We start from the raw sequence: 13,240 nt of genomic DNA, 5'->3' as shown, positions 1-13,240 counted from the left end.
GGAGGCAGTGGAAGACAGAAGTGCCTGGCGTGCTTTGGTCCATGGGGTCACAAAGAATCGGACACGACTAAACGACTAAACAACAAGATACCAGCATCTAATATCTATCTGCACGAGCCATTTTCCAACCATTTCCTCAAGTCCAACATAGACAGAAACGGGTGGGTGGTGGGCCTCGGGGCTGCCTGGGAATCCCAGGAGCTTCGCACAACTTCACGGAAGCCCGGTTTTCACCTGTCAGCCGTCGCAGCCCCCGGCCGGTTTCCTTTGCCAGCCGATCGCAGGTTGGGAGTCCCTGCAAGCCGCTTGAATTCTCTCTCACTCGCGCGCACTATCGCTTCTTGGAGACTTCCTGGGAATACCCCACCCCCCCAACGTCCTTAGTCCCTGGCAAGCTTTTAGAAGCCCATGCCTGCCGGCAGCTCGAACCACCATCACCCCCACCCCTGGAATCGCACCCAAAGGTGGCCCCACTTAAACTAGACACGGCGAGGGCTCCACCGCCCTCCTCGGAGCAATAACCCAGCCAGAGACCTCCCTTGCCTAGGAGCCGAGGCCACAACCTGTTCCCCATCTTGCATGCACATGCAGCCATTTCCCCTTCCGTGCTCTGGCCCTCACCTTCCGTCCTCCTGCTGAGAGCCATCCTGCACGGACAGCGCGCGCGGAGAATCCCGTGCAATGCGCTCTCCTTATCCTGCTTGCAAGAAGGAGCAGCTGCTCAGCGCGCTCCGCTTCCTTGAACAACCCGTCCCCGCCCTCCGGCTTCCTCCCTCTTTGGCTGAGGGGCGTGGCCACCATCTGGGGAGCCGGCTCCTTATTGGTCCGGGGCGCATGGAGCGGGGCGGTCTCCACGCAGCCGGCGTTCGAATCGCGGAACAGGCCTCTTCCCCGCCCCATCCCTGCTCCGTCTGACCCGCCCGCGCCTGGGACGGAGCCATGCCGCGCCTTCTGGGAGGGGCGGGAGAGAGCGCGCGCGCGCCTGCGCGGAGCGTGAGAATTCCGCCTCGAGGGCGGCTTGGACAGCGGCGGCGGCGGCGGCGAGCGAAGCTCAGCGCACCAGTCGCTTAGAGCAGCGGCAGCAAATAGCAGCACCACCGCATGGACAGCGGGAGAGAAAGGGAGGGAAAGGAAGGGGAATGAACAGTATTAAGCAAGCCGCTGCAGCAGCTACTTTAGCGCGCGCGGGTTTGTGTGCCTGAGGGGAACAAGCCCAGAGCCAACGCGGGAGATATAATGTCCTACCTCACGCCGCCGCCTCTCTCCCGCCAACATCTCTCGGCCACCTCGTCCCGCTGCTGCCCCGGCTTCTCCTCCGCCCGGCTCGCCGAGCCCAGCATGCACCCCGCGCACTGCTAAGCGAATAGTGCCCTAGAATGTCAGCGCTGAAAAAGGTCAGGGCGTCGAGGGTCGGGCGGTGGGGCGCGTAGAGGGGGGGGGGGAGAGAGCAGGTAATGGTGGAGTCCCGGGAGAAAACGGGGTGGCGGGGGGTATGGGAAAAGTGGAGGTGCGGGAAAGGGGGCACCCAACCTGGGCTGAGGGCGCGAGCGAGCCGGCAACCATCCCGGACGGCGCTTCAAACTCCGTGGGAGCGGGAGGCGAGGGAAACAGCTGGTGGGGTTCCAGCTGCGGGGGGGGGGTGCGAGGATTGAGTCACGCGGGGGGGGGGAAGAGTGCGGAGCTGTGAGAGGAACCGGCGCTGTGCCGTCGCTGCCGCGGGGCTTTGGCTCGGCGTGCATTCCCTCCAGTGGCGTAGCGTGGGTTGTCAGCACCCGGGGCAAGGCAAGTAATTTGCGCCCCCTAACCCGTGGATATGCGCCCCCTAACCCTAACCCCCAGATGTTGCGCCCGGTGCAGCCGGCCCCCCCTGCACCCCCCCACGCTACGCCACTGATTCCCTCGGTGCTGTCCGCTTGGGGTTGTTTCAGTGAAACGGTGTATTGGTGCGGGGCGGGGGGGGGGGAAGAGAGATGTTGCCCCGGCTTTGCCTCGCTTTTCTCCCCTCCACGCGGCAGCCTGCCGTGCGAGGGTTGCCGTGGGCTGGAGACGCAGCTGCTGCGGGGGCTGCTCCTCTCCCGGTTTGGGGTGGGGGGGGGGAGGAGGAGGCGGCAGCGGGGACGGTCGCTTTAGCGGGGGCTGCGGTTATTTCGGGTCTGGGGGGGGGAAAGAGCCACTCCTGGGTTTTTTTTGGGGGGGTTGCTGGGGGTGGGAGTCGCCCCGGGAGTGCTGCTGGGCTGTGTGGGCACAATTCCTGCAAGCGGCTTTTTTTTTGGGGGGGGTGAGGGGTGCACATTTTAGGGATATTCTGGTGTAGCCCATCTGTGGTTGTGGAAGGAGCAGCTTTCGTTTGGGGGGGCCTGTTGGGGGGCAACTACAAAAGAAGCAGCAGCAGTGGGGCAGGAGAATGAATGGAATAAGACAGTTCGAGGGTTTTGGGAGTGAAAGTAATATTGAATGGGGGGGAGAGAGAGGCCCCGAAATTAATGCCGAGGGACGGTTTTTTTTTTTGGGGGGGGGGTTGTTGAGGCAACTTGGGTGATGGGTCGGAAGCGAGGCCCCTCCAAGCACCACCAGACTTAACAGTGACTGAAAACGCTGGTGTAACATTTTGTGAGTTGGGGGTGTCTCTCGTCACCCAAAACTGATTCGTTTCTTGTGGGGGGGGGATTAGTGTTGCAGTGACAGTCTGGGTACACGGGGTGTGTGTGTGTGTATGTGTGACCTCCAAGAAATAACGTGGTGGGCTTTTAAGCTCCTAAGGTGTATGTGGAGTTTCTTAAACGAGGGAAAGATGGAGGATGCGGAGGTAACTTCTGGGGGGTTTGCAGAGGTACCTGGAAGGGTGGAAATGAGGTATCTCGCCACCCAGGATCAATTGGGGGGAAATGAGGATCTTGAAGCGACATTGTGGGCCCCTGATTAGGGTGTGTGTGTGTGTCTCTCTCTCCAAAATAATGGGAGAGGATGTGGAGGTGCTTGTGGGGTGGTGATTATAAACGAGGGAGGGGGAATTATTGGGACCGAGGTGCCTGTGCATCTGTGGAGTGTTCTCTTCTCCCCGGACGAAGTAGGGGGAAATAAATAAGAGGGGCGGGGGGTGCTGGCGCGGAGAAGGTCGAGTTCCTGTGTGAGGCTGCTTCTGGCCCCCCAAGCGCAAAACCGGGGATCGCACCAGGAAGGTGTCGGGCCGAGAGGGACGTGTGCGCGGGCGCGCGCGCTCTGTGTTCCTCCGGCTGCTGCTGCGGTCCAATGCGCCCTTGCTGGAAGAAGCTGTGCGCCTCGTTGCTCCAGGCAGCGCCGAGCGCCGTCCTCTGCTGCTGCTGCTACTGGCCCGGGCTCTCTCCGATTGCCTCGCTCTTCCTTGGGCGAGGGGCTCTGGTTGTAGAAGCGGAGGGGTCTGTCCGACCAGCTTCAATGCAGAAGAAAGAACTCGAGAAACTCCGTGCTTCGCAAGGCATGACAGGGTGCTTTTTTATTTTTATTTTTTTGGACGCGCTTAACTACAAATTGAGAACGGTGCAGCTCGGTGGCACCAAGCTGAAGCTCAGCGAAAGGAGCGCTACCTCGTGAGAAACCCAGGGCAATGGGGACACACGTACATGCACGTGTGTGTCAGCGAGATTCGTGGTGCCTTGAGGCAGCAGGGGCGCCCGGACAAAATTGCACCCTCACCTCCCGCAGGCAGAAGAGGCAACTGGCGACTCCTCTCTTTTTAATTTTTTTTTTTTAAGGCTGATTTCGGAGGGCGTTGGAAGGGTTGCTTTGCCAGGAAAAAAAAAGCTGGCAAACTATTGTGGAGCGGGGGGGGGGAGTGTGTGCTATTAACCGCCTCCTCCCTCCTCCACTGCTCTCTCTCTATCTCTCTACACACAAAATGCATCGTCGTCTCCTCCTGTTGTTCCCTCAGCAATGCAAGCAAGCATGAATCTTTCAGGAGGGCTTGAAATGGGGTGAGGGATTTCAGAGCCTGGGCTTGAAGGGTTTGCAGACGGAGATCCCTTCATCTCGGCTTGCAGCCTTCAAACCCGGGCTCGCTCTCCAAGGCAAGGAGCCCATCCCACGCGCGTCCTTTCCCCTAGGCATTGCCCAAGAACCGCGCCGCTTGGTCCCCCATCCACCCACCCTCACGCTTTGCGGTAGCCGAGCTGCGGGGAAGAGTCTCTCGGTGGCGAGGAGTTCCTTTGATTCCTCCGCGGGCGGCTGCGTCCTGTGTGCGGAAAGCAGCTCCGCGCCAAGGCAAGCGGGTTCACACGGCGCGCACGTCTGTGATTCATGGCGAAGGTGAGGCCCCGGCGCCTCCATCCTTGGCAGAGCAAGGCTCGCATATCCAGCCGCGAACTTTGCGCGGCTCTTCCCCCAAAGCGAAAGAGCAGGACCAAAAACTCTCGCTTGTTGTCTGTTTCTTTACGGAGTTCGGAGACAGAAACAATCCAGCGCTTGTGATTCTACCCGCACGTGGGAATCAAATCACTTGCAGTAAAGTGGCGTGGCTAACTTGGCCTGCAAGTTATAAGACATCTTGCTCTCCCAGCAGGGACAGCCCTCTTCGCCCTTTTCTCCATGGGGGGGGGGGGGGAGTCAGAACAATGAGGAGCCTCTCTTTTCTCACACTACTTATTGGAGGAGTACTTTTTTCCATATAGGACTTCTTGGGATTGAGTGGATCACATACACGTGTTTAGAAGAACCAAGAGTGTTGGCAGTTCAGGAAGTAGTTGTTAATGGGGTAGGGGGTGTTGCTGATGCAGCATTGAAATTGTCCTTTGGTGATTTCTGGTGACTCACAGTCTGGCATTGTTAGGAGTCAGAGTAGCATACTACACCATGGAGCATTTTCAGTCTTAAGAGATACGAAACTGGGCAAAATTGGCTTGATGAACAAAGCATTGGTTGCGTCTCAAATTTCAAAATGCCCATAGAAAGAGAGAGTGCAGACCTTTTTTTATTGTGAAACAGTGAGGTTTTAGCTTCACTATGATGGCTACTCAAGGAAGACTGCGTGGTTTTTCATAGCATTGTGACACTCCAAAGTTCAGAGTTTAAACTGGGTCTGAATGGAATACTTGTAATATATTACAGTCTAGATGCCAGTTGTTTGACCAGCTTCCTGTTTCCTGCCTGAGACTGGCAGGTTAATCATGGTCCTAGTGGGCCACCATACATAGCAGCTGGGTTGTGTTCACCTTGATAGGTCACAAGTTGTGAAATGCCTACTTCATACTAAGGGGGCGTTACAATTTTCATCAGTTTTATATTTGTGTTTTTTTATTTTATATAAACCATTTTCATGCCTATGTTCCCTGGCTTTATTATGACTTCCCCAACTAACCACAAACACCTCCATAAGTACAGTAGACTCCATAAGTCACATTCTAAGACAGATGGAGTTAATGTAACCTAGATAGAAGAAATGGAACTAAATGTGTGTAACCCCATTTCTGACATTCTCCATTATCTACCTCTGATTCTCACATTATTCTCATTACAGCTATAGAATTCTAAACTGTAAGAAATACCTTAGTTCTTCATTGTTCAGGGCCCTAGTTACTTCATGCATGATAGATGTGCAGACAAATACTATGCATTTTCACTGAGAAGTCCCACAGAATTCACTTTTTTCACTCAGCAGTTGTCTGTTTCACTCCCAGTGTGAGCTGTTAATTCCTGACTATAGCAATTTCAACGGGAACAACCATCTTCTATTGGATTGCAAGTGAATGTATAGCTCTTGTGTTCAGGAAAGATCACAACTGGTGTGTTTTCAATAGTCCTGTAGCTGCTGCTATATGTAACAAATGTTATAATGACATTTGAATTGCACTAAATATTCATCTTGGGGAAAAAGTCTCCCACTCACATTCAGCAACATTTTAAGACTTCCAGATTTCTATGTCTTTAAGGCTGGAGTTTGCAAGTATATCATGATTTATGACTCATTTATTCCAATGCATTGTTCAGCATTGAACTAGCTCTTATGTAGTGATTTGGAGACATATACAGTTATTTATCAAAGATCTAATTGTGGCACTAATTTACTTAGCACTACTTTTGCTTTCTAGAAGCTCAGCTCATAAAGGTATGCATACATATGATCAGTGCTTGCATTAGTTTTACAGTGCAATGCTAACCATGGCTGTGTACGCATTACCAGTTTAAAATGCAGCGAGGTCACTAACATGGAAATGGGTGAGCATTGATAAATGAGCAATCTGCTTTCCTTTACAGTCTACTCTATGGTGGTACCTCGGTTGTCGAACGTAATTTGTTCCGGAAGACGGTTTGACTTCCGAAATGTTAGACAACCGAAGTGCAAAGGGGGGTTGGCAAAGTCAATGGAGAAAAAAGAAACAAATGCAGCGGAAGCCTTTTGACTTACAAGGCACGTTTGAAAACAGAAGCAATTACTTCTGGGTTTTCGGTGTTCGGGTTCCGAAATGTTCGGCTTCCAAGACTCTCGAAAACTGAGGTACCACTGTATTTGGAAGTAAGTCCCAATAAGTTCACTGTGGTTGTCTACACGCTACACCTTTAAAGTACATTCGAAGCACATTCTTCCTCTCAGTGAATTCTGGACACTGTAGTTTCCGCCTCACAGGGTTACAATTCCCAGAAACCCTTAACAAACAATAGTGCCCAGAATTATTTGGGGTGGGGTGGGGAAATATGCTTTGGATGTGCCTTAAATATATAGTTCTCATGCAGCCTGTGACTTAGTTCATGGTATGCGAGCTTAGGACTGACATCTGTGGAGCTCAACATGTCTTTTTGTGAAGTGAGGTAGCATGGATTACTGCAGTTTGAGAACCCCCATCCGAGTTGTTGTACAGTGGTACCTCAGGTTACATACACTTCAGGTTACAGACGCTTCAGGTTACAGACTCCGCTAACCCAGAAATAGTGCTTCAGGTTAAGAACTTTGCTTCAGGATGAGAACAGAAATCGTGCTCCAGCGGCGCGGTGGCAGCAGGAGGCCCCATTAGCTAAAGTGATGCTTCAGGTTAACCTGAGGTACCACTGTATTGTCTATGTAAGTAAGGAACCTCAGCCCCAGGAGCTGACTGTGATTCTCTAAGGCTTCTCTACCAGGACATACCCATCAAAAATCTCTTGAATACTTTTGGCTGGCTGAAGTGCGACCTTGGACTTTGCATTAATTGCTTGGACAACTTTAGCCTCTTGCATGTGACCCTCAAGTCTGCAAAAGTCTCCCATTCCTGGTGTAAGTTGTAAGGGACACTAATTAGGGTGGTGGAAGTGAAGGAGTATGCCTTCATATTTCAAGACCCATATGTGATCATTCTTAAGGACCAGGACACCTGAAAGATCATCTCATCCCTTACATACCCAGTTGATCACTGTGCTCTGCAAGCAATAACATCTTATCAGAAGATGTGTTCTGCACAATACAGGAATCGGGCGTTTAGTACTGCGGCGCACATTCCTTTTGGATTTCCTTCCCGCTAAATATTATGACATGCATAGTCTCCTCTGTCTTTTCAGCACCTGCTGAGGACCTGCTTTCAATAAGCCTTTTAAACTGAGTTTTCTCCCAGCCTACAACCATGTTATACTTATTTCTAAATGTTTTTTAGAAGTTTAGAAGTTTTAAGATGTTTAATTACTTGGGGGTTTGCTATCATGCCCTTGTTCTTAAAGAAGCCCAGGCATCAAATAAATAATATATATTTGGGTATACCTTTGGTTATAAGGCCTCTCTCTTCTCTCTCTCTCTCTCTCTCTCTCTCTCTCTCTCTCTCTCTCTCTGTGTGTGTGTGTGTGTAGACGTTGTGCCCCAGCTCCCAAGTTCAAATCTCACCATAACCGTGACCTCACTTGGTGACTTAGACAAACCTCTGTATCTCCACCTGACTTTCAGTAGTGAGATAAGAATACTGACCCACCATCCAGGATGGTTTTAAGAATTACTAGGAACGCAGGTGGCACTGTGTGTTAAACCACAGAGACTAGGGCTTGCCGATCAGAAGGTCGGCGATTTGAATCCCTGTGGTGGGGTGAGCTCCCGTTGCTCGGTCCCAGCTCCTGCCAACCTAGCAGTTTGAAAGCACGTCAAAGTTCAAGTTGATAAATAGGTACTGCTCCGGTGGGAACGTAAATGGCGTTTCCGTGCACTCCCTCGGCCAATAAAGCGAGATGGGCGCCGCAACCACAGAGTCGTCCGCGACTGGACCTAATGATCAGGAATCCCTTTACCTTTAGCTTTACCTTTAAGTTTGTGGGAAATGCAAGGGATATTCTAAACCGCTAAATAAATGCATATCACCATCGTAATTTGCTTTATTTAAATTTCGAAGAAACCCTTTTTCACCACCAATACATTTAGTGAGCATATGAATTAGGCTGAAATCAATGTGATTTACTTCCACGTAAAAGCTTTAGATTGGGGCAAATAATTTTGTCACTATTTGCAATAATCAAAACAATTAAATCATCTTTCACCCCTCCTGGTAGGGAAATGTCTATCATTATTTCCCGTGGAGGGAATTGTGTATACATGTGACATATAAGGACCACTCACCTAGAAGGTATTCCTTCTGTTTTGCCGATGGTCCTCACCCACCTCCTTTTCCACTTTGAATATTTTCTTTTGGCAATTGATGTGTGTGTTATGTGTATAACAAAATGATAAACAAACTTTACATTTACAAAGCTTTAAATTTGGGTAACTTTATTGGACAATTACATAACTTGAAGAATCAATGCAATAATTTTGCAAATTTAAAGTGAGGGATAAAACTGATGGTACGCCTATTTTTAATAGCCAGGAACAATTAAAAATGCAGTTACATCAAGTAAAATCAATTTTCTTTTACAACTCTTATAATCCTCTAGACGGTGTTGGCAGTAGAATACTGAAATGGCTTTTTTGATCTTAGTATATGTCATTGGGGGCTTTTCCAACTACATGAGTCAAAGGAGAACAGCTGCTGCAATTCAATCTTATTAACAGGACAGACCTTGCTAGCTTGTCGGGTGATCAACAGTGAACTTATTTTATTTCAACAGGCATGTTGAAACAGAGGCCACTAGACCCTATTTCTAACTCCACCTTGTCAAATAGCATTGTCCTTGAAGTTATAATTTAAATTGGCTATCATGTAGTCCAGGCATGGCCAAACTTGGTCCTCCAGATGTTTTGGGACTACAATTCCCATCCCTTACCTCACCGGTCCTGTTAGCTAGGGATGATGGGAGTTGTAGTCCCAAAACATCTGGAGGGCCAAGTTTGGCCATGCCTGATATAGTCTATCAGCATTGGGTAGATCTGTTTGTACTCCTTCGTTTCCCCCTTAGTTTTTCAGGGCAGATTATATTAGAAGCTTCTTTCTTACAGAGAATCAATTTTTGCCCAGTATAATCAAATCTTCCTTGTCAGCATGAGTAATATAATCGATGTGTACTGTTTTAGGAATCTTTTGGGGTGGTGTTGGTAGGGAGAGAAACTCTCCCTTGAATATTTAAATTTTTGTTGCTAAAGATAATTTTCTCCCCTATGAAACAACTTTGTTGAAACCCTCTTGGCTTGTACCATTAATGTGTGCATCATGGTTTTATGGATGATTCAATACATATTCACACTTTAGAACAACCCAGAATTTGGCAGACAGAATTCAATTTTAAAGCCAGTCATAGCAGACCCCTGGTTTTCATTCCACAGTACTGTATCGATATTCATTGAACCAGATGACTGTATAAGGAGCTGCCTTTATACTATTGGACCACCTGTTTACTATGTCTGGCAGCAGCTCTTCCTAGGTCTCAGGCAGGTCGTTCTATAACCTGTTACTTCCAAATCTTCAAAAGGAGCCTGTGGCCTTATGGAAGCCACAAAGCCTGCAGAAATGGGTTCCACCATCACTTCATGATATGCAGGTGAACGACAACACCAGACCACATCTGTGAAGCACATTCCATATTGATGCAGCCCCATTGATGGAAGTGCTAATATATTTTCCTTTTGCCGTTAGAAAAATAATAATATATGTGCAACACAGAACAGCTGGGACAGAATCTAAGTGGAATGAAACATAAAGTAAAGGTAAAGGGACTCCTGACCATTAGGTCCAGTCGTGACCAACTCTGGGGTTGCGGCGCTCATCTCGCTTTATTGGCCGAGGAAGCCGGTGTACAGCTTCTGGGTCATGTGGCCAGCATGACTAAGTCGCTTCTGGTGAACCAGAGCAGTGCACAGAAACGCCGTTTACCTTCCTACCAGAGCGGTACCTATTTATCTACTTGCACTTTGACGTGCTTTCAAACTGCTAGGTTGGCAGGAGCAGGGACCAAGCAGCAGGAGCTCACCCCGTCATGGGGATTCAAACCGCCGACCTTCTGATCGGCAAGTCCTAGGCTCTGTGGTTTAACCCACAGCGCCACCCGTGTGTCCTAATCTCCTTTTATATCTAACCTAGCTTTAATTTCAGACCCGCATGAGATGAAGAGTTTTCATGCTATAAATGATACACACAGCAACAGAAGTGTGTTCTTGTCGTCCCCCCCCTTTCCCCCCACGGGAAGTAGATTGGTACTGCACACTCAAACATAAGAGAGTTTAATTTTACTTACTATCCATTGGGTTTATTAATTTGATTGCATGCTGTTTCTATCGCTAGTACTGTAAGGCTATGATTCTAGGCATGCAGTCAGCATTCCTTCTGCTACGAAGCATAATGGGACACATCCTAATTATTTCTAACCAAAGCGAGAAAATAAAAACACTGTTTTTGCATCGCAGGGAAAAAAATCATTGGTAAAACTTAGCAAGCAATGTAATGATAGAATTCTCGTTTCCCTAAAACAAGATGCTCATTTCTCCCACAGATAACAGTTCCTGGGCCTACACTGGCTGAGGGACCATAAAATTTGTTGGAAGCACTGCCATTCCTGCAGAACTCAATTATGTGCTGCTGGCGTTAAAGACATCCCAGTAGAACTCTCCAGATCAGTTGTTAGAACATTCCACTGGTGCAGACATTCTGTCAGTGTGTTTGTGGTGGTGGAGAGGCTGGAATGAGGCAGAGTCAAGGGGAGGATGTGGGCAGCACTTCAGTGCTCTTGCTTTATTCCTGTTAGTGGCACAAATTGCCCCAGACGTAACACAAGAAATTAGTTTCCTATTGATTCCTTCTATGACCATCATTGTCACAGTCTCTGTGTGGTTCTCCACAGGAATGCCATTTTTTGTTTCCCCCCAGGTTGTATGTGTCGTCCCTCCTCCCAAACTGAGCAGGTGTAGGATAATATTCCTTGTTCTACTAGCATAGTTGTGATCCATCTCCCATTTCGGTATAAGCAGAGTATAGAATTGCTGCGCCCATCACCCAATGATTGATGCTCCTTCATGGAAATCAATGGGGAAATGACCAAAACCACACTCAACAAATTTATTTTGTATGCATTTTCTAATAGGTTAAAAGGTAAAGGAACCCCTGACCATTAGGTCCAGTCGTGACCGACTCTGGGGTTGCGGTGCTCATCTCGCTTTATTGGCCGAGGGAGCCGGCGTATAGCTTCCGGGTCATGTGGCTAGCATGACTAAGCCGCTTCTGGCAAACCAGAGCAGCACACTGAAACACTGTTTACCTTCCCGCTGGAGCGGTACCTATTTATCTACTTGCACTTCATGCTTTCGAACTGCTAGGTTGGCAGGAGCAGGGACCAAGCAACGGGAGCTCACCCCATCGCGGGGATTCGAACCGCCGACCTTCTGATTGATTTAACCCACAGCGCCACCCGCGTCCCTTCTAATAGGTTACCCTGTTCTAAAAGAACTTCTTGGAAATGCTGACAAACGTAAAGGTTTGTTTATAAAGGGGACATGTTTTATAAATAAATAAAAACCCCATTTATGTGTTAAACAGTTCTGGAAATGTATCAGTCTTTCAGACCAGGCATTTGTAAAGGCTAATCTGACATGACTTTTTCTATTACAGATTTTTGAGATTTACTTCAAAGGTGTTGTCGTGAAAGCCTGAACTCGTCTTCTCCTGCATTACAACACTGTATTGTATACTAGATTGACCAGGATGACTAATATCTGTTCTTACCCACTTTTGGATGAGGAATTCTGCTGGAAAATGCTATAACATTATTTGAGTTTCAGGGCAATTTTCTCTTCCGCCCACCCCTCTATATTTACAATATAAGTATTCAATTAAATAAATTGGTTCCCTTTGATGATCCATTCCACGTTGCCAAATAATTCTGTTTTGTCCTCCTTTCTTTTGCAACAGAATTAATAGTATTTATGGCCATGTGATCCCACTGAATGAAACAGGAGCCATAAAATAACTCCTTTGGGACTAACTACTGTGCAAATTTGAAGAGAGAATTTCCCCTCATTAATCTGGTAAAAAAGAAGGTTTCCCATAGAGGAAGCTGCTAAGACTGGAACAAGTACTCTGTCATCACCCCCCCCCATTTCTTTTTTTTGCAGTAATACCCTCTGGCAAAAGCTCTATCTGGGGATTCAGATGGTTTCTATCTGTAGATATCTTGACGTTAGTCATTAAGTTAGGCAGTAAAACACAGTCTTGCAATCTGGATTTCTGTCAGCCTTTTGTTCTAATACTATGGAACAGCACGATTTCGGAGAAGGTTCTGAAGTTTTGCGTCCTGTGCATTTATGCATTTTGTGTAACGTATTGAAGGTACAGCCGTGTAAAACATTTTTAACATCTCAGCAGATCTCCGGTGGGTTAAGAAGATGTATTAATTCATGGTCCCCTTTAGTCAATGGATTGAAAACATGACGGCACTCGCAGCTTGTGAACAGATTGCTTATAGACACAAACTATGTTTGGATAAATATATTGATATTTGGAATGAGTTTATACAGAATATAGTAGGCTATTAATGATCATATATGTGTTAGCATATATAAGAATCTCCTTCTCTCTCTCTCTCTCTCTCATACACACACACCCCTTATGTTCCTAATTGCTGTACCCTTCCTCCAGCAGCTGCTTGTCAGTGGTAAACATCATGGGGAAATAAGCTGGTGCCCTGTAGGATCCCATAAACCAATTGCCAACGAATAGTAATGCTCAGCACCATCTGCTGGGAATTGCTCCATGCTGGAACTAGCACTAAATAATTCCATCTCAACCTATCCTGATATTGTTGTTGATAGCACCAGAAGTCGTCAGGAGATCAAGCAAAGTCAAAAGGGATACAATCTTCAGTATAAACTGGCTTCTGGGGCAACCAAGGCTGTCTCAGT

At 48.2% G+C, this 13,240-nt stretch overlaps 2 protein-coding genes across 5 annotated transcripts in view; one reads left to right on the top strand and one right to left on the bottom strand.

The window, feature by feature from the left end:
* Positions 1-763, bottom strand: part of ERICH1 (glutamate rich 1) — a 53,754-nt gene extending 52,991 nt beyond the window's left edge. Inside the window, exon 1 of the mRNA XM_081189207.1 lies at positions 622-763. Within this exon, the coding sequence (XP_081045333.1) occupies positions 622-646 (25 nt within the window). The 5' untranslated portion in view covers positions 647-763. The remainder of the gene's footprint in view (positions 1-621) is intronic.
* Positions 764-1,019: 256 nt separating this feature from the next.
* Positions 1,020-13,240, top strand: part of DLGAP2 (DLG associated protein 2) — a 400,720-nt gene continuing 388,499 nt past the window's right edge. For all 4 annotated transcript variants that reach the window (XM_081189019.1, XM_081189020.1, XM_081189013.1 and 1 more), the window contains exon 1: positions 1,020-1,394. In XM_081189019.1, the coding sequence (XP_081045145.1) occupies positions 1,377-1,394 (18 nt within the window). In that variant the 5' untranslated portion in view covers positions 1,020-1,376. The remainder of the gene's footprint in view (positions 1,395-13,240) is intronic.

This window comes from Podarcis bocagei (genome assembly GCF_964188305.1).
Source record: "Podarcis bocagei genome assembly, chromosome: 3".
Taxonomy (NCBI): Eukaryota; Metazoa; Chordata; class Lepidosauria; order Squamata; family Lacertidae; genus Podarcis; species Podarcis bocagei.
The sequence above is the reverse complement of the archived record's forward strand: the minus strand, read 5'-3'. Positions and strand labels throughout refer to the sequence as shown.